Below are 22609 nucleotides of genomic sequence, written 5' to 3' on the forward strand. Positions count from 1 at the left end.
TTTCTCTATAGATGTTTATTTAAGTATTACAAATAATTAACTTATAACTACATAAATAAGTATTTTTATCAGTATAAAAATAAACACTTATTGTTAACAAAAATACTGGATTAAATTAAACTGTTCGGATTGTAAGAAACAAAAACAATATTCACTAGATTCACTTACTCTCGTTCACGCCAGACTTGAGAGAAGTAAATGACAAGGATGTCAAAAAAATATCATCATTCAATTACCCTGACAACCACTCATTAATATCCTATCACCATGGTGAGTTTTAACCTTTTTTGCCTAATTTTACACGAGTCTCACATGGAAGGATTGCCTTATCAATTTACTCTGAGTATTCTTCCAGTCCAATATAAATCATAGTTCTTACATATGATAGAAATACATTTAAAAAAACAAATTAATATCATTATTTCAGCAAAAGTAGAATTTCTTCGAAAATTGAAAAAAAAAACAGTTAGGTAACATTAGTACAATACAACCATCATTTCTGAATCATACGTCACTGTTAACATTAAAAATCTTATAATTTGGAACAGACTCTAGTAGCTGTCAACGTCATGTGTGCTTAAATCAGAATATTTAGAAATAAATGTGTGCACCATGCACCAATACTGATTAGTTTAACCTAAAAGAAAATACATGTATATTAGTAATTTATTACAAGGTATGAACTTGCATATGCTGTAAGAATTTCTCAAACCCTTCAATAAGTTTACATTATCTTCCCTGTAACAACTTGTTCTGATGGAGCAGTGTAGCGAATGGAGTCATCTTGCGATGCAAATTTTTGATCGTTCCCTCCGCGGGACTCGAACTTGTACCGCTGTGACATCTATGGCTAGGCTATACGTCGAGTTTGAGTCCCGCGGAGCGAACGACCAAAAATTTGCATCGAAAATTTGACAGTTCTAACATCGTTGGGAATTTTTCAGACCCTTCTAAAAGTTTACGTTATCTTCCCTGTATCAATTCGATCCGATGGAGCAGTGTAGCGAATAGAGTCGTCACATTCTGAGACGTCATATATATATATGAAAATAGTTCTACATGTACAGAAACAAGCAAACTTTAAAACGAATAAAATAAATACTGTATAATCAATCATTTCAATCTGTCTACTCTTAGGAAATATTTCAAATGAAAATCCAATAATTTCTACAATGTTTTCGTGTCATTTACAGAGTTACCTCCCTTTATTTTAAATTCTAAAGTACATTCTATATAATTTATATCTCATATGAACAAGGATTATATGAAAAACCACATGTTAATTCCTGTTAAGTTTGACATTTTAAACAAAATACCAAAAATAAAAATATGTAGGCTTTCCAACAATGAATCACAATTTGCATGATTCTTGTGTGACGTGCAACATAACAGTTGAGTTTTTCATCATGTCAGTATCACGACTGTTAGTAACTTACTCTTATTTGTCTAGTTAAAAAGTTCATTTCACAAAGTACAATCATCGAGTATGGCTTTGTAATAATCTGGTTCCCTGTTCAATATCACAAGCGACCCTAGGATCGCTAAAAATATAGACTCGGGTCATCAGTGATGGATATGCACAATATACGAGTATATTGCCGCTTATGAGATAAAGTAAAAACCAAGATGAAATTATCTAAATTAACGTATTTATTGTGCATTTGTATTGAAAGGTAATCTAAGTAATTTGAAAGAAATATTTAAACAGGCTTTTTTTAAATGTGAATATTAGAACATATAAAATAAATAAAATAACGTCATATCCACTCAGCCAATCAAAAGACAGAAGATGTCACTGGTGACCCGGGGTTATATTTGAGAGAAACTTGTGGAACGATAATATTACCCAGGCTGCCAGGTTGGGCTTTGTAAATGATACATGAACTCTGACGCCCCTTTAGTCAATGATGACTAGGCATACATCATTGTGGGATATCATGTACACTATGAAAAATGTTCTTCCTAAACTGATTGAGAATGGATATTTAGCCGTTTTCCAACTTTTTACCTTTTGACCTCAAAGATGCTCTTCTATGGAAACGCAAATCATCTGACTGCAATTCCTTTTCCTGACTGGGCAAATACTGATAACTCAGTGGCCTTCGAAAAACTGTATTGAAATTTGGAATTATGTGACATGTATTATTTTCTTGAATGAAATGTAGAAAAGATATCAGTTAAAAGAACAATATTTTACTGTGTCAGCTATCTTTTTTAAAAGATAGTACTTGAACTATTTTCACCCAGTTAAACCCCAACCACAAATTTCATCACATAAAAATAATATTCAAAAATACATTTTCTTATTAAATTAGAATTACTTAAGTACACAACATCCAAGAAATTATAATTTGACAAAATCTCCATCACCAACAAAAATTACTGAACTTTTTAGTAAACTTAATTCTTATAAGTTTTATTTTGGGACCAAAACCATTTTTTATCAACTGCACAACTATACCTGAAAGTATCAAATGATTATGGAAAATATTGCAAAAAAATAAAAAAGTTATAATTACCTTAAACTTGTATGAGGTAGATTATATAAACATTAATAATATAAATAGTCGTGCTTAATTTTAATTTTTTGTAGGAATCAGGCAAAATGGGAAAAATTAGAAACAGGCATATAAAAAACCACAGATCTGACAATATAACTTCACTCAAGGATGCTTTCTCTATTTGAAAAAAAAAACTACTATTTGATCTCTGCATCTGTGATTTTCAATGGAATGTTAGAAAAATGAAGTTTTTGAGAGTTATCTGCCCTTGAAATGTTCATTTTTAGTGCATTTCAACGAAATTATAACTCAATTTACCAAATTGATAGGGAGAATTTTGTCTTTTTTCCTTGATTCTGGTGGTGCAAATAGTCAAACTTTCAAAATGGTGCTTTTTTTTTCATTCCATCTATCATCCACTGCCTGATTCTTACAGAGACTGATACTTAAGTACAAAATACCACTGTCTCACTTTTTTTAAACTTAGAAAAAGAAAATTAGAAAACAATGAAAAATGTATTGAAAATTAATTCAAACATTGTAACAAAACATTTTTAAAATTCCAGATACTGGATACTTTAAGCCGTGAAATTTTCGTACTATCTATTTTTTTGTGGTATCTGCTATCAATCTGCTTTTGGACAGTTTTAAGAATCATGATCGTTCTTCAAATTTTATCATAATGTTCTTCAATGAAAATTTTCAAACAGTTTAATTTACCACGAAAATAAAACTGCAGCGAAATTTCATGGTTTACAATACCTCAATATGTCCACTTACATACACATCTATCCAAGAGCAGTTGCAAGAATCAGTGGGGAGAGTTTGGGGGTTAGAAACCCATTAAATTGAAAATTTTGTTACTTTTATGCACAAATTTTGCACAAATGTGCAAATAATAGCCTGGACCCCCCCTTTTTTTTTTAAATTTCTGAATCAGAACTCCCTCCTCTTATACATCTCAGGATCAACCCCTATTCTGATGTTAGGTGTGGCCTGTGATGTTGTAAAAATATCTTTCTTGAATTTTCTATTTAACAAAAAAATCTAAAATTTTTTGGTATAGTTTTCTCTTGGAGGGTTTTTTCGTAAAATAAACATCCTTGACAAGGCGATGTGTAATACAACCTGGAGAAAAACACCCTGCTAAATGTGCCCGAGATCCTGTCTTCTTTGGTTGAAATGTTTCTTTACTTAAAACTGTTAAAACTTTAGACAAAACTTCAAGAAAATTTGTATTTTGAAACTCGTCTAAATCTTTGGTATAATCTTTTAGTACATTGTATAATGTAGAAAGAAGCCATCCACCTTCTGCAAGAATTCTTACAGCAAAATTTCCTGAAATAAAAAAAAAAGACATTGCATTCAAGATCTAGGCATTATATTTAACCTGTAATTCATAGTTTTCCTACTCAGAGAAACCTATACTTATTGGAGTAATGAAAAAAAGTTGGTGCATGGGCATAAGGGGGAAAACTTTGTGTTGCCCCTTTCACTAGTAGTAAAACTGCTAATAAGATTGGCTATAAAAGAAGAGCCTTTCCTGAATATAAATTAAATTATCTCCCTTTGATATTCAGAACCATCACTATGTTATGACGTACATAGCTACTAGTGGATCGTCTTTTTCAGAACAGAAGGAGTCCTGTATAATAGAAACTTTATTCAGGGAACCAATTTTTTTTTAGGGTTATTCCAGAAATAAATGTAAGGGGGAGGCACTTTTTATTTGACCCCACCATGCATACAATTTTAATTGATTATTTTCTTTCATTGTTAAGGCTAACTATCTCAAATAACAACTACCCATCAATTTTTTATAGAGGTGCCTCCCCCCACCCTCTCAATTAATTCTGAAAAAGCCCCTGGCCAAAGATTTCACAGGGAGGTTAAAATTAGAAAATCAAAAATTAATAGTAGTAAAGCCTATAGTAACAAACAATATTTTGACACGAATCCTCTACATACCTGATAAAGAAGCAAACATAATCAGCGTGTTTTCTGAGCAAGGTACAATGGTAACCATTGGCACAATTTGATGAGACGACTTTTTCCTGGCTTGAGAAATCTTAACATGTGTCTGTACAATAGCTTGAGTTGATTTAGGATCTTGAGCAGTATTATTATCACTAAGGACCTGCATTGGTTGAGATTTGTCAAGTTTTTCTAGGTCAATTAGCTTCCCCTCCGGTGTCCTCCCAATAGCATCTAATTCCTCGATTCTTTTCTTTCTATCTCCTCTCGTCATATTAGGAGATTTTCTGTTTCCAATTTCTATGGAAGTGTAGAAGAAAATATACCATCGTAATTTTTTTTAAAAGTTAAAAATGAAGAAATCATGTCCTGTGCATTGGTTTATTTCATGTTTCATTAACAAAAAAATAAAGTATTTCTTTTTCCAACTAGTGCAAGTATCTTTTTTTTTACTTTTTTCTTTCTTGAAATTAGAGGAAAGAAGAGTTTTCTGATTTTATTTTACACTGTTGTTATGCAAAAAAAAAGAAAATTTTCACAAACAAAAGGAAAGGGTATGGTTTTATGTACTGATTTCAGATAAAATTAATGTAAATATATTTTTTTCTGTGTATTTATTTGGACATTTACCCTACCAGTGCACATGGTCCATGCTCCCAGTTTTTGGTGGAGTCCAAGTTGCTCATTTGCTTTTGTTACTTTGTATGTATGATTTTAGTTACTTTATGATCTTTGTTGTGTATGTCTGTTTTCCATGTCTGGTCTTTGTCCCTGGATTGCATACTTTTGATTACCGCTATAACCTTGGTTCCCTTGATTACTCTTTGTGCTACCTGGCTTTTGATTATCAAAAATAATACCAGTGATGTTGATTTGTATTTTATTTGTGCTACTAAAACTCTTCATTTTTTAAAAACTGCAAAAATACTATTGAATTTGTTTTTTTTGACAGAATCTGTTAATATTTTATTCATTTCCAGTACATAATGGGAAGAATAAGTGTATGAAAGTTAAGTAAAGTATAATGCATTAAAAAGATATAAAGATATATTTCCAGTATTATTATTTCGATTTTGAAGTGTTAAATTATAAGGAAAAAACCTGTATTAGATGAGTTTATTGGTGTATAAACTCTTTGGATTCAATCACAAACTTTACATGATGTTCTTAGGTCTTCAATTAGTTTGTGAGTTACCATAGTTACCATAGTTTGTCTGATTCATATACCAATCAATTACTTCAAAACAGTTTTTATTCCTATAATAAACTAATTTTCCATTTCTCTCACCATCGCCTGATTTTTTTTTAAATTCAATGAAGTCCTCATCATCCTCAGTATCTGAAGAATCAAGCTCATCTCTCTGAAAATCATCATCAGAATCTATCTCACTTTCTTCATCACCTGTGTCACCCTGACCTTCATAAAATTTGAGTGCAATTACTAAGTAGTATGACAAATATTAATAAAAAGCCTTGCAGATTGCAGCATGATATTACTGCAGTATGTTGAACTCTGTTCACTTGTGAAAGTGTGGACACAGTATTAGTTTTTGACACCTTTAAACAAAGGGACTTACATTTCATTACAGGCACAATAACTGGTATTGACACAAAAAATAATGCAAAAAATTAAAATTTAATTAAAGGTAAAAGTAGTTCCACTATAAGAGTTCTTATCAAAGACCTTTGCTTTCAATCCCTATTAAAAAAAAACTTTTTGAAACATCTGATTGAAAAATTAAGCAAAGGAACTAATTCAAAATTGGACCAAAAGTAAATACACATAGGTTGATTTTTCTATGTGTGGCCCCCTTTGTCTCTAATACCATAAGAGATATCTGAAATCTGATTGAAAATTGCAGCCAGGGAATATTATTAGATTTTATGAGGAATCTAATAAAAACAATTTTAAAATTGAACCCCCCCCCTCCCCCCAAAAAAAAAAAAAAAAAAAAGTTTTTTTGTGTTTTGTTTTGGCGTGGCCCAATTTCATACACCTTTAACTCCAACACAGTTAATGATAAACATGAGTCTATCCTATAGAATAATCTGAAAACAGAATTTCAGAAGGAACACATTGATACCTGAATAATCATAATCAGAAGAATTAACTGTTTCTATCAATTCTAGTGACACCTATTATCCCCCTTTCAGCCCTTAATTGTCACAGGGGAGGGGGCAAAATCCTTAAAAAAAACTATAAGGCTCTCTGCAATGTCCTCAAAAACAAAGTGTATAATTAAAAAACTATATAATAAGTTTAAAACAAGATACAGTTAATGAACCACAACAACAACAATTATCTGACCGAAAAAAAATATGACTGTTAACTACTGAAAGTCTGATAATAACGCAAAATTGAAAATTCTGACAACTTGCACTATAGTGATGTACACAAAAGTCACAAACTAAATAGTGATTAGTTTTCGGTTTTGAATACTTTCAACAGTTGAAATTCCATACCAAAACTAAATAAAAAATGAGACATATATACGTAAGCCTTATATCAAAGAGTAATCAAGGGAACCAAGGTTATAGCGGTAATCAAAAGAATGTAATCCAGGGACAAAGACCAGACATGGAAAACAGACATTTACAACAAAGAACATAAAGTAACTAAAATCATACATACAAAGTAACAAAAGCAAATGAGCAACTCGGACTCCACTAAAAACTGGGAGTATGGACCATGTGCACTGGTAGGGTAAGGGTCAAAATACACACTTTCAGCCTATACTGCAGTGTAGGTGGTGATTCAATTGATTACTCAAAACAAGCAATACAGATCAAACTAGAAAAACTGAGACTGCGTGAGCAATGCTCACTACTAACATGTTTGATAAGAGGCAACCTTTGACTTCCATATTGATTTCCATCAAAATCTAACAGATCCCCTATGTCCCCATATTTAGAAATGACAAAATCCATGTTTTGCTATGTGAAACCCCAAAATTGATTTCGATCAAATAGGAGATGCACAATGGGAACATGTAATAAAGAATCTGAAAGTTTTATTCACTTCCATTCAGTGGTGTATGAGGAGTAATGGATAACAAATTGGAGATAGCCCCCACCCACTGTGTAATGGAAAAAAAGGAAGAAAGAAAGGGCAAACACTCCTTAAATACTACATACTGCCATTTTGCAAGTGGTGGGTAAAAAAAAAGGAACTCACGCTGTCAGTATCATGTATTATTACCATAAAAAAAACAACATTTAAACAACATACCATCTACCATTCCATCAAATTTCTCTTCAGGTTTCTCCTCCTTCTCTCCCATATTTCCTATTGTTGACGGTACAGGAATGATATAACCTTTATCCATACCATCATAAGCTCCTGGGTATTGTCTGATTCTACAAGCCTACCATATAAGCATGTACAGAGAAATTTAATATCAAATTGAAATGTAAAGTTTCATTGATTTTTTAGGGGGTGGAGTTACAATACAAAACAATGACAGAGTAATCAAGGGAACCAAGGTTATAGCGGTAATCAAAAGAATGTAATCCAGGGACAAAGACCAGACATGGAAAACAGACATTCACAACAAAGAACATAGAGTAACTAAAATCATACATACAAAGTAACAAAAGCAAATGAGCAACTCGGACTCCACTAAAAACTGGGAGCATGGACCAGGTGCACTGGTAGGGTAAGCGTCATCTGCTTTTCTGGAAACACCCTCCGAGTTGCTCATAAAAAGTCAAGTCCAGGGTAGACAAATGAGGGAAGGAAAACTATGAACCGTTGAATAAATCAGGTTTCATGGTGCAGATGGATACACCATAACGATCCACGAGTTCATGATTACAACTATAAAACTTCTGTAGTGATGACTTCAATCTAGTAGCAACATAACCCTGTTCCAGAAGCCTATTTGTTAGAGTTCTAGCATGATACAAAAAGTCTGCGTAGTTTTGGCAAGCTCTGGCATAACGTATGAGTTGTGATATGAACACTCCATATGCAGGCGCTGAAGGGATATTGCCACAGATGAAAGGAAAGTTGACAATTCTGAATGAAAAGTCATCACGTTTGTCGTAAAGTTTGGTCAATAGTTTTCCTTTACCATCAATTTATAAGAGTAGGTCAAGATATGAGGCTGACTTAACAGTGTCTGTAGTATCTTTTATTTCAAGTTCTTTGGGGTAAATGCAATGTATCAAATCCCCAAAATTAGGATTGTTTAAAGATAATACGTCATCTATATAGCGGAAACTGAGATTAAAGGATCTAGCCAAACCATATTCTTTCTTTCGGATCAAATCGGCTATAAAGTCAGCCTCATAAGAGTGAAGGAATAGGTCAGCATGTAAAGGAGCACAAAGTGTTTAATTGTAAATTCTTAGCAAATGAATAGAAATTGTATTACAAATGTATATCTGAAACAGTTGAAATTTGACTGGTAGATCTTCCACTCACCCTCTAATGTTACCAAGAATGGGAATGTAATGATCTAGAATGTTTAAAAAAAAGAAGGCTCTAGCCTACCATATGCCCATTTTTGCCTTAATTTTGAAAAAGAATTAACTGTTTTTCAAAAAAAGGTGTTTTGGGGATGTTTTCTCCCTTTGGATCCTTAACAACTTATCAACTTTGAGAAAAAAGGGCAGCATAAATGTATTGAACTTAAACGTGTGTTAGATGCTTTGGTTATTAAGATGTACCTGGATAAAAAAAAATTTGGGTTTTCCCTGTAAACCATCACAGTTGTTATCATCAAACACTTCTATAAGTTTACTAGTTCTTAGCAACTTCCCATCAACTCCCACAATGCAATGCTCCCTGTCATGTGACTTGCTATGTGCACCAGTGTCAATCTGTCTTTCCTCACCATGTGATCCAACCACACAAACAAAGCAATCTGATTTGTTGTGAAAATCTTCCTCATTTGCTACTGTTAAAGAAAAAGGACCATTATTGAGTCAAAACCATAAAAATGTTTGTACTTTAGAAAGGTTCAGCCTATACTCCAGAAGTAGGTTTCATAAAAAAAAATTGTCAGTGTAAAATTGAGCCTAAAGAAACAATGCCATGATACCATACACCAATGTGACTTCATAAACTTATTTTCTGATTTTCTGACTTTAATAGTGCCTTTTGATCATTAGAGCATGAAGAAACAAAAATCCAACCTCTTACACTGGAGGAGTAGCCAACCTTTTTACAAATTCACAAATACTCACTTTGCCCTTTTGCACAATAGCATACTTGGCAGAGAACAGTTGGTCCTCTATAAATAGTAACAGGCAGATCATGTTATTTCTTACTTCCAAATAAAATTATTGATACAAACAACAAATCTTTCAGACTGTAAATTTAGATAGACGATTTACAAAATCATAATGCAAGCCTTTGTAAGCTACATTACAAATATCTTAAGACAATCCATATTCAATAAATTCAAGAACAGTGATTTTAACATACATGTATATGTACTATAAGGAGAATTACAGTCTGTAGAGCATCATTTGCAGTAAATCTGCCTTCATCAGCATACAGTGCCTTGATAACTTTACATGTTTTATTAACTTGTGTATTGAAGCTGAGCTTGGATGACGATAAAAATCAATCAAGGCATTGCCACCTGGATGACGATAAAAATCAATCAAGGCATTGCCACCTGGATGACGATAAAAATCAATCGAGGCATTGCCACCTGGATGCTCATTGTCATCAATTACAACTTATTTCTTTTGTTTGCTGTGCTTTGATATATTGTGATATGCCTTTATTTTGCATGCATTGTCTTGTATCTTATTTTAAATGTTATCGTGCCTGTTTTATATTCGATTAAAAGCTAGATCTAATGTTTAATGCCGAATCCAAATTAAAAGGTCTTAGTTTTAGTCTTTATTTGTAGAAATGACATTGTACAGAGAATCCATGATGATTAATTCACTGCTGTTAATGTTACTACCAGTCAGTGATTAGGTTTTTAACCAAAAAAATTGTTTTTGGTAACCCAACCAACCCTATTCCCTGCCGACCTTAATTTTTTTATACTGTCTAAAAAAAAACAAAAACAAAAATAAAAAATATGGAATTTTGGTGTTCCCGTCATTGATTTTTACTAGAATCACCTTAAAGAAATCCCAGATCCACAATGGTGTCTCTTATAAGAATTTTCCTACCAATTTTTCTTTGAGTCAGATATAGGTTGACAATTACAGTGAATACTGTCTAAACTGAACCCTGAATCATCTGAAAACCTGTCTAAACTGAATGATGACTAATCTGAAAACTTGTCTAAACTAAACCCTGAATCATCTGAAAACCTGTCTAAACTGAATCCTGAATAATCCAAAGACCTGTCTAAACTGAACCCTGAATAAACAAAAGACCTGTCTTAACTGCAACTGAATAATCCAAAGACCTGTCTAAACTGAACCCTGAATAATATGAATAATTCAAAAACCTGTCTAAACTGAACCTGAATAATCCTTATAATCCACAAAAACCTGTCTAAACTAAATCCTGTATCATCCAGAAACTTGTCTAAATCAGATATTTTTTAAAGTCCCTTCAGTTTGAATATATTTTTAAACCTCTGAAAATCAGATACCCATCTAAACCAAACCAATTCTTAAGTCCAAAAGAGGGTCAGATTAGACAGGTTTCAATGTACAAAAATTTTAGTGGTGTTTTCTCTACCTTTCATTGCTGTTTTCAAAATTTCATTTTTAGTGAGATCTCGGTAAGAGTAGACATTAAATCCTAATCTTTTGAATATTTTCTTCATTCGTCGATGGTCAACATCATCTCCTGGTCTGTCCTTGTAGCCAGATGATCGGAAAAAATACTCATTATTGATGAGTAAAGCGATGCCTCTTTTCTCATTGCTGAAGTTGTAACATGATGATTCCTCCATCACTGGAAAATGTACTGACCTGAAATAGATATATATAGTTATACTTTGATAAAATGCTTTGCATCTTGATACAACCACATTGGTTTTGGTTTAACCCTGAACAATTGGAACAAGTATGGACACACTTGTCAAACTTGATATAAGTTTGAAATTTGACTACAATTACATATTTAAAACAAGATAGAGTTAAACCAGATTTGAAATGGCCCCTTTTTGGCTTCCAGTTCCTAAACAGCTTCAGTCACCACCATTGAAATCCAAAGCAACCTTCCTTTAGGTGTATGGTACCTTGGTAACTTAATAAAGATCTACATGTATACACTTAAACTCAAGTTTTGTCATTTTAACCAGACATGAAATGTCTACAGGCAGAACAATAATGTCAAGATTTTTTTCCCTGTTGTGTGTGAGGAAAGAATTTCAATTCATTAAACCAAGAAATAAATTGTTTTGGTTATTGTAATCTTCAATTGATTGTCTGATTAAGGTTTAACATCCTATGGCAGATATTTCATGCATTTCTGGACAAAAATAATTGACCAATTAAATATATATCCAACTTTGTACTAGTCTGACATAGAATGCTGAGCTGAATCTTTATTGGGCTAGCTCAAAAGATGGCAAAATGATAACTTTAAATGTAATGAAATTTTCCTTTGTAAATCAAAAAGTATTTCATTGCAAAGACATTTAATCCTCACGAACGATACTGTCTATTCCTTTAATAGCCAAGCAGTACCCTACCAGTGCACCTGGTCCATGCTCCTAGTTTTAATAGGAGTTTGGGTTGCTCATTTACTTTTGTTTGTGTGTGTGTTCTTTTGGTTTCTTTATGCTCTTAGTTCTGAGCATATTTTCTTTTTCTAGTTTTTATCCTTGAAATAATGTTCTTTTTGATTTAATTTGAATCCTGGTTACCTTGACTTCCCCCAACTAAATGTTTATGTATCAAATTCTAATAGGATATTGGCCAGTGGACATAATGAATACACACACATTATACATTTATTACATGTATATACATGTATATTTAAGCTAAATTTGGAATACAAATTTTTAAAGGACTGTTTATGTAGTCCAGAAAAGATATCTTCTTCAGGTATCACCCTGAAGACATTGATTGTGAAGGTCTGTTTAATAATCATTTGCTTTTTTCCTGAAACTATTACATGTACATACATGTACATTGTATGTAGAATATCTTCAAATATGTACATGTAGCGTCATTTTTTTCATGTCAAATAATCAAAATAACATATAAGGTATGCACAATGACCTTCTGAATATAGGTAGTGGCAGAAATTAGTCTTTTGACATTGTAATTAAGTAGAAGTGTTATAAAAATCAGGCAGGAGGTGATTCAATTTCATGCATGGCAGAAACCCACAAAATTCACATTATTTCTTATTCAAAAACAGTTATAAACCTTATCAACAATCTAATTTTTTTCACTTTTTGAACTATTGCATACAGATTGTACATGAAACTGACCCATTACTAGCATTATTGTTCTTGATTTCATTCATTTAAAAGAGAGATTAATTATGTATGATTTCCTTCAAAATACAGATTTGTTTATAGAGTACTATTATAAGTTATGTATAAATATATATATATATATTGTGGCAAATATAGATAAAGCATCTATGTTCAGTGGGTTATTCTGCACATTGAATTGCCTCTATTAATGACTATCACTGACTGCGCCTGAATTTTATATGGACTGGTACTAATTCATGTACATGTAAGTTCTTTTTTTAAATTAACTAATGCTTTCATAAGGAACTGAAAGTCTAATTTTAGAATGAATTCCAACATTATTAAATAATTCTTATTTTTTAAAGTTTTTTTTAGCTTTATAGTGAAAAATTGTAATGTTTTAGAAAATTAAACAGAGCTAACCATTATAAAAACAGGAAAACACCACTTAATTTAACAAAAAAATTGAATTTTAAAAATTCAAAGGAAGCTTGCCACTATGGATGTACACTTTCCAGAGACATCATGTTAGTTGGAGCAGGTGTTTTTAAATATCTTTCACTTATGGGAGGGACAGACAGACAGGCAGAAGTACAGACAAACCGATGGGAGGAGGTAAAACAAAATGCCCCAAACTTTTATTTGAGGGGCTTAATATGTTCTTTATGTAAGAAAGGCTCTTAGATTTCATCAAGACATCCATACTGAAACTATGCTGTTATTATCAAAAAGTTTATTTGTATATAGGCAAAATGTTATCAGGATGAGCCCCACAATATTTATCAAGATCTATTGTTGTAAGATATAAACATTTATCAATGTTCATGTTGATAACAAGTTCATCTGTCATGGCCTTTATACTGTTTCTGTCATTAAAAGATACAGTAAAAATATTCTGTATGTATTTTATTTAAAATTTTATGTTTTCCATGACTACGATTTCAAATTAGGACAGGTGAAGGTCATGGTCTCTCAGTTTCTGATGTGGGACATTGAAATTTAATATACCTGAGCCTTGGCCTACTGTATACTAAACATTCATTCTGATTGAGGACTTTTCACTTTCTTCTTATGTTCATTCTTTTAAGATGCAACCACACCCCCGAATCCAATGGTAATAATATTCCTTTGTGGACATCTACATATGATACCCAACCTTCCTGTACATTATCATTAAAATACATGTAAGGAGGTGTCATGATTACGAGGTTTCACCATGTAAAAACCTTAATTTGGATTACCTCTCTTTCGAAACATCCAACAGTTATTATAATCCTTCATGCACATCTACATGTGATATCCAGCATTCCTATAAATTTTTTTTTTAATCCGTTGAGGGTTTAATTTAGGACAATCTAATTAAAATTAAATCTAATGGCTCCTCCTTTTTCCTGTGTCAGACATAGAATAAAGGGGGAGCAATATAATTTAAAAGATCTTATTTTAATTATATTGGAGTGAACAGAGCCCCGGTAGTGTAAGGATGCCATGGTCCGGTCCTTGCTCTTGAAACTGAAACTGAAAGTGCATTTTCGTCAGGATTTGTACTGAATTTGGAATCTATATGATTTATTCGACTGATTACAACATGAGAAATTTTGCTAATTGGTTCTGATTAGTATAAAGGTTATTAAATGTGTCATCTGCAGGTTTAAAAATGTGGAACCAATCTAACAAATCTATTCACCTTTATTTCATATCAAATCAGGAAGTTGAAAACACCGGAAACACAAAAAAGACAATAATTTTCAACAATGACGAGATATGCAATCCGGAAAAGCACTTAACATGCAAAACAGTCATCACAAAAGAGGATGTGAAGTTGAACGATAGGCATTGGAACGGAAAAATTTTTAAAAATAAGGTAAGGATACCGTTTTGCTGGATTAAAAAAATACACTGATTGTAAACAACAGAAAATTGAGTATGTCCGAGGGTCAGCTAGGGCTCAGGCCCCAGGCCTTGGCGCTTATAGTAAATCAATTTATTGACTGGTCTAGATCGGCTATTTCTGTATAGGTTTGTAGTCTGATCAGATGTAAAATATGTTATCTGTTTTATTCATAATTAAACAGAGTGTGTTTAACTTTAACACGTATAAATACTTAATCATTGTAATATACATATTGATGCACGGTGACGTGTTACAATATTATGAGTTTGCAGTACTTACTGTACATAAAACATGCTTATAAATAGATTTCTTGTTTGTAAATAAAACATTCTACATGTGTACGTACTACGTACTATAATATATGGCACTACTATAGTGTCGAAACCCGACAATTACTTAAAAAAATAAAGAAACAAATATTCGTCAAGTTTTGAATGATTGATGGCTGAATGCACTGTTTTTGTAATTTTTTTGGGGTATTTTTTTGGTATTTTTTTTTTTTTTGTTTTGTTTTGTTTTGTTCTGTTTTTGTTTTGTTTTGTTTTGTTTTGTTTTTTGTATAATTAGTCCGAGCAATAGAAGACAATAAATGAATAAAGTAAGGCCGTGGCTATTCGACCGGACTAGCCTGCGAGTTATCCGACTGGGTCCGGTCTAATAGCTTTTCCTTGATGATGGATTGGCTATTCGACCGGATTTTGACGGACTTCGTAAAAATCGAGCGATCATAGTATTACATGTATACAATGCTCTCTAAAACGTTTACATGTATACCTCTTATGTCAATCAAAGGGAAACTCGATTTTACTCACCGAGACGGTTTGATTCAAACTTGGAAATGTCGACAATGGAAAGTTCTGATATTAAATAAATAGCAATGAATGTAAAATGCAATTCCTATGATGAGATCCGCAAAACATTTGTCATAATCAACAAAATTCCGAAAATTGCAGTTTTATTATCAGTGGGCAATACTGCAACCACTCAGAAACAGATGAAACTTTTGAAGAAATATACATATTATGGAGTGTTGATAAGAAAATAGGTGGTGAATCGAAAGTTCTTCTCTCTTGGGGAAAACCATGTCTAAAATTATTGCAATACATTTAATTTTTATCAATTCAGATCGAAGATCAGAATTGATGTAGCTGTCACCAGAGCCTTTACATTTGTAAAACCTGATAGCATCTGCAATTATTTTATACTACCGGAGTATGCAGATTGTTAGGTCCACTTTAACCAGCGGCGTAGCCGGAAGTTTAAGATGTGTAAGCAGGGGATCTGGGTTGCGTCAGCCCCCACCCCAGAAGCAGAGCATAATTTTCAAATTCGAATAACATTTTTTTTTCATTAAGGTAACAGCTTTGACCATACATTTTAAAACTTGTTAAGTGTTTAGAGGAAGGTGTATAAGTTAAAAGTATCACAGCCATCTTTGATTTTTTCCTTTTTTTCTCGTTTTTCTTTCTATTTTTTTTTTTTCATTTTTTTTTGGGGTTTTTTGTCAACCCTCTTTAATGGAACTGACATGACACAGGCATAAAGAAACCTGTTCGACAGTAGAAAACATCAGTAGTTTCATCTGCAATTATGCTAATTAAACAGTTTGCAGAATTACACTCATCGACGATCTGCCGTCGTAACTGTTGGCCACTTATGTCAATTAACTCATTTTGTGTCTGGTGTGATAGATATCTAGCGTTTGGGGGACTGCTTTGTAAATGGTCAGAAAAAATCATATCATGTTCTGCCCTAAATTTGATAAGAGCAATGAAATTACTTTTATCTTCGGTATGACCACGTAGGGGAATGCTCTGCTTTCTACACAAACAAAATACTTTTCAATATAGCCCTGTTTCTTGATGTTTTATTTTGAAAAATAATTCAACATTGAGACAATATCATCCCTTTTACCTTCAGCAATTTTCGTAAAGTTTTCACTGATTTCAAAACACTTGTCTTGTCCAGGTTTTCCCAAATATTGTTTTTTCTGAAGGTAGCCAAATTTGCCCAATCATTTACAGGGGCCCTTACAAAAGCATTATCAGAACTATTGAATAAAATGCAATACAAACAATACACTGCATTTTTTGACTCGGAATATCTTAACCAAGAATATTTATCGAGCCATGTTCGATTAAAACCCTTTTCACTCCCCGAATTTCTGTAAGAGAGGAAATACGAACGAATCGGGAACAACCCATTTATTTTTTCAGTAAAAAAAAGACTTTTGTTTGTCGTCAATCTTCCCCATGTATGATGCAATATCAAAGTTTTGTGGCTGTAATGATTTAGGCCCTAGCGTATTTTCTACACATTCAGTGCTACATTGAGTAAGGACGAGCAGACATATCTGGCTCCGACAAAACTTGAGGTTCTATAAACCGTTGTTTATTTGTATGTGTGGAAGCAGTTTTTTGCTGTTTTGAAAAGTATTATGATAATATACTTTGTCTTTTGCTAAAAGTATGTTCTGGTGAAGAGGGACGACTTCTCTTCATTTTAATTTACATGTAACAATAACTTGATGATAATGTTTTGATTTCGAGTCGTCGATTAAACCGTACGTGTTTATCCCAGACGCATATATGTCACGTCAACGTAAACGGCGTCCTTTTAGGTTTTATGAAGTTCAAGATCAACATACGTACGCTTGTTTAATTGAACTTATCTTGAATAGAACTCGATCTTGAACCTATAGAACTTATACACCACAGTTATATTTAAATGATCGATTTTTTAATAGAGATTAATATTAATTCCAGATGTGATTATTACATGTACAAGCAAATTAATGTAAATATAAAGCCAAGGTTGTGAAATACTAGAAAAAAAGTTGTCAAAATAATCTGTAAGCACATGCTGACACTGCTTTAATGGTGCTACGCCACAGACTTCGTATGGATTTCTAATATATCAAATTTAATTCTATGTTATTAAAGCCAATAAACAAACCATATAAACCACTTTTACTGAGAACTAAATCTGTTGATTAATTTGGTTTGTATTAACAACGATCCAATTAAAAATAGTTGACGTCTAATCTCTTATCAGTACTGTGTACATGTTTATTTCTATGCATCTACTCGATTAAGCCAGTCGTTCAGTGTCGATATTTTCAAGTTGCCTGTCTATGTTTAGACGCATAATAAACCATTTAATGTTTAGCTAGAAATGAAAACCCTGAGATATTATAAATAGTTTTTAACCATAGAAATGAAATATAAAGAGGAATGCTGAGTACCAATTGGAATACCAGATATTCTATGCAGGCCCTGGCGGATAAAAGGGGCAGTGGTTCCGATCAAGAAACTTGTACGAAGAAAGGGGTTTCAGGCTATTACTTGGCCTCATCGTTTGGCAATTTTTTTTTACAAAGGGTGGAGTAACCCTCGATACCATCCTGACGTATCACCTACGGTATCGTGTAGTTTTATTACGGTTATCGTTTCGTGACATCTGAAGCCCGTAGATGACAAATTAAATGAAACTTTGCCTAGACGATTGCTTAGGAATTTCTCTGGAATTTTGTCATTTTTTGGGGTAATGTGTTATTGCTTTTTGCCACGATCTATCTAATTGGCTACTATAATAGAGATGTAGGTGGTCCAGGGCTTAAAAGATTAATCAAGGGAACCAAGGTTATAGCGGTAATCAAAAGAATGTAATCCAGGGACAAAGACCAGACATGGAAAACAGACATACACAACAAAGAATATAAAGTAACTAAAATCATACATACAAAGTAACAAAAGTAAATGAGCAACTCGGACTCCACTAAAAACTGGGAGCATGGACCAGGTGCACCGGTAGGGTAAGCGTCCTCTGCTTTTCTAGAAACACCCACCGAGTTGCTCATAAAAAGTCAAGTCCGGGGTAGACAAACGTGGGAAGGAAAACTATGACCCGTTGAATAAATCAGTTTCCATGGTGCTGATGGATACACCATAACGATCCACGATTTCATGATAACGGCCATAAAACTTCTGTAGTGATGACTTCAATCTTGTAGCAACATAACCCTGTTCCAGAAGCCTATTTGTTAGGGTTCTAGCGCGATAAAAAAAGTCTGCGTAGTTTCGGCAAGCTCTGGCATAACGTATGAGTTGTGATATGAACACTCCATACGCAGGAGCTGAAGGGATGTTGCCACAGATGAAAGGAAAGTTGACAATTCTGAATGAAAAGTCATCACGTTTGTCGTAAAGTTTGGTCAATAGTTTTCCTTTACCATCGATTTCTAAGTGTAGGTCAAGATATGAGGCTGACTTCACAGTGTCTGTAGTATCCTTTATCTCAAGTTCTTTTGGGTAGATGCGATGTATCAAATCCCTGAAATTAGGATTGTTTAAAGACAATACGTCATCTATATAGCGGAAACTGAGATTGAAGGATCTAGCCTTAAAAGTGAATGGCTAATGTTTCCTGCACCAGACATGATTGGTGAAATTATATTATAAGACATTATCGTTTATGGTAATGTACGTGTCTGTGGAACTGTAGCTAGCCCAGAAACTAAGCGCTTTTACAGCGCTAGTTGAGAAGAACATTTAAGGATATGATTTATTTCAATGATTGCGGATTAAGTTTCAATGATTTAATAGGCTGTTTCGACCTCAAAATTAAAAAGAAAAATGGGAATGGTCAACTAGTAGTTTGTAGTTCAACTATGCACTATGTCAGAGAGTTTTGTATTCATTCATCTAATTGTTCTATGTAAAATATCGAGCCTAAATATTACCCAAACTGGCGCACTGCTACGATGCATTTTGGTGTGTGTGTTTCGTAATCAGAATAATGAATTTAAAAAATAAAACAAGTAGATCGATATTACACATTTATAATAATATCAAGCTTGTGTTGAGATACGTTTGATTTCGATTCCCGTACTTTTCTTTTATCCCAAAATTTGAGGCATAAAAAATCAAAGCATCGATATAAATTGATTCAGTACATGAGTACTTTGATTTTAAGCTCAGATATCAACCAATAAGCCATTTGTTTTTTATAAACTTTTTGATTTGATAATATTGATTATAAACAGAACTTTCATCTTTTACTATATTATGTATCTACTTAATTTGTCGGTTTGATACAGTAAAATTAGGTCATAGGGATGTTTCCTTGGTGCGGAGACAACTACTGAATTTAGACTTATGCAGAATCACTTTGGTCAGTTTAATTAAGACGCGAATGAAAAAAGTATCGGCTTACTTATCTAAAGTATCGGCTTACATTTCAAAAGTAAGCCGATAATTTTTTCTTTAAGCATAAAGTTTTTCTATCGGCTTACTTTTGAATTTTGAAAAGTAAGCCGATAGAAAAAAGTAAGCCGATAGAAGTATCCGTATTATGACACGAACCGCCACTGATAGTAAAATGTAGTTCCAATGCATGGGAGTTGTTGAAACTTAGACGCCTTCAAGTCAGCGTCAGCGTCCGACACTGAAAACAAAAATACACGTAGTCGATGTTTCGGAATTCCGCCTCATAAGTGCAGTCTGAAAGTCAAAGGTGAGAGTTTTCCGACATTTATTTAGAAAAAACAACAATCCTCCGCTTACATGCTCGTACCAAAAGGGAAAATTTACGCGCATTCGTGGGAATTCCCTCCCGTATTATTTGAATTTTCAATTTAAGGTATTAGACCTAGGGTAAGGGACACAACTCTTACAAATCTTTGGAACGTTTGTATTCACCATTTTATACCAATCTTCATGTAAGCATCAATGTAACCTGGACAGATTTCATTCTGTTTCAAAGGGAAGCTTGATGGGTTTGATGATTATGTATATGACACAAACATATTATTGATTTCATGAGTTATGTCCCTTACCCTAGGTCTACCTCCTTACAATCGTAATTAGAATCTAATTATTTCAATTCTTATCTACACATGTCTCGAAAAAACAAAAAAAAAATCGACAAATCTCTCGCTCGTCCGTGACATTCAGACAAAATCGGCCGCAATAAATGACACTAATCTACTTATTACAATGGACAAAGTCATGAGGTATAGCGAGATCATGAACGTCAAATACCGGTATTAATCGCATGCAGACATAAAAAAATAAAAGATACTGACAATGAGTTGCAAAATGTCAGCCCTGTTCGTGTAATTTTTGCTAAAAATGCAGATAATTCAGATATGTACGTATTGCAGCAGTGCAAGAGGATGTCTGGTCAGCTATTTTCTGACTTGATGCCATCCTTACGCCAAACAATTATAGTACAAATATATTAACAAATTTGTCTTTATGACAGTACATAATTACACTTTGTATAATTATATTACTTGATAGTTTGATAAATGCAATTAACGTTATTTCTTAAAGTCTAGTTGAATAGACAGGCTATTCGACCGGATCCGGTTGAATAGCCACTGCCATTTATTCACTATAATTAACTGGAGGTTTAGACCGAAGCATCTTGAAACCGACTTCATGTCGATTATGAAACCAACATGTTATAGACGGATCTAAGATAAATATTTGATCGACGATTTGTAAGTTTTGCAGTCTTGACTATATACTTGCAGATTTCGCACGTTTGCTTCCTTGGTACCTGACCGAGCAATTCTTTGGTCATAGTATGTCCTACTAGCGGCTGGGCTGCGATGTTGACCCCGCCTAACCTACTCCTACTCTTCATTTCCTTTCCGGGTCTCGCACGACCACCCGTTAGGTGAATTCTGTGAGTAGTTTTGTTACTTGATGTTGATAGCGAGCCAAGCTTTCGCGAAGAACTCGGTAAGGTGATGTACATATCCCACTAGTAGTTGGGCAGCGCTCATCTGACGCACTAACCCCAGACACCACATTGGTCTGAGTGTTTCCCAATGCAACCCGCCTTTGGAGGGACACCAAGTGAAAACTTCAGAAGTCCTTGTGTACTTCAACTTTATGAGCTCCCAATTTAATTTTCGCCCCAAGGATTTTGATTTTAATTCAATAAGAGTCATATATTGACTGACATTGTCTCCCATTCAGTTTATATACGACCGTGCAAAAATGTACTATAAGGTGCCACATAACAAAAAGAAGACTGCGATTGATTTTAGGGGTTGTGATTTGAAGAAGAATAAAGGACTACAAGGGGACCAGAAGCAATTTTTTTTTATTTCTAGATAATAACTTCAGTAAAAAGGAATGGATCACTCTGAAATTGTACCACAAGGTGCTATAAAAAGGCAGTTTCGAAATTAGTGTTAGACCGATAGACATCATATACGTCTATGCTATAACCACATTTTTTTAATCGCTAAAAATTCTAACTTCAATGTACATGACTTTTGTACATGTAGTTGAATTAATGAGATGCGAAGATATGTTTACGCCGGTACGTGTATATGTACATGTATATGAACATATGTATATATATGAAACGTATTCTTTAGTTGTGTGTTTCTAAGAATTTTAATCTGAAAAGAAGTTATTTATAAGTGATTGACATGTATTATTCACTTTTTCTATTGGCGTGTACCGGGAGGCATTCTTTACATGTTAGGTATGCAAGAACTACTATTATTTATTTTCAAGTATAGATTCTCTTGTGAAAGAAACCCTGCCCTTATATAATTGTATTCAAGATCAGGAAGTATTGCTTATTAAAGGTGGACAAAATACTTAAAGAGTGTAATAGATAAATACTGGTTATACCATATATAGGCAGTTAAGAGTAGGTAAGTTTAAAATTTCATGATAAATGCTTTAAGAAATTGTTGGGTTTTATTTTTCACACATGCACAGCCACACCGTTTGGTATATCTGATACATCGAAGAAGTGGTTTTACAGCAGGGGTCTGGTGTACCTTAAGGCCTCACAGAAAATCTGGGGAAAATGATGCGAAATCCTGTATTTTAGGCTTTTCAGTGCATTAACAGACA

General features: G+C 33.3%; 2 protein-coding genes across 4 annotated transcripts in view; one reads left to right on the top strand and one right to left on the bottom strand.

The window, feature by feature from the left end:
• Nucleotides 1–14561, bottom strand: LOC148620203 (uncharacterized). Of its 2 annotated transcripts, none has more exons than XM_088580888.1 (7): nucleotides 14517–14561; nucleotides 11134–11369; nucleotides 9147–9376; nucleotides 7705–7840; nucleotides 5764–5892; nucleotides 4470–4775; nucleotides 1–3839 (listed from the first exon to the last, which is right to left on the bottom strand). In XM_088580888.1, exons 2-7 carry the CDS (start codon nucleotides 11348–11350, stop codon nucleotides 3532–3534), a joined length of 1326 nt encoding a protein of 441 aa, XP_088437014.1. In that variant the 5' UTR covers nucleotides 11351–11369; nucleotides 14517–14561; the 3' UTR covers nucleotides 1–3531. The 2 variants fall into 2 exon arrangements, with proteins under 2 accessions (XP_088437014.1, XP_088437015.1); XM_088580889.1 differs by lacking the exon at nucleotides 14517–14561 and adding an exon at nucleotides 14071–14091.
• The window catches only part of LOC148620204 (caspase-6-like), a 15759-nt gene continuing 7621 nt past the window's right edge, over nucleotides 14472–22609 (top strand). The window contains exons 1-2 of one of the 2 annotated variants that reach the window (XM_088580891.1): nucleotides 14551–14693; nucleotides 21262–21416. Coding sequence is in view for 1 of the 2 variants with exons in the window: in XM_088580890.1 (XP_088437016.1) it covers nucleotides 14487–14693 (207 nt within the window). In the remaining variant the exon portion in view is untranslated. Of the gene's footprint in view, nucleotides 14694–21261; nucleotides 21417–22609 lie in introns of both variants that reach the window. The other variant, XM_088580890.1, reaches the window with a different exon arrangement.

This window comes from Perna viridis, chromosome 4 (assembly GCF_037379345.1).
Source record: "Perna viridis isolate PV_CMFRI_1.1 ecotype Kerala chromosome 4, ASM3737934v1, whole genome shotgun sequence".
In the NCBI taxonomy this organism is placed as follows: Eukaryota; Metazoa; Mollusca; class Bivalvia; order Mytilida; family Mytilidae; genus Perna; species Perna viridis.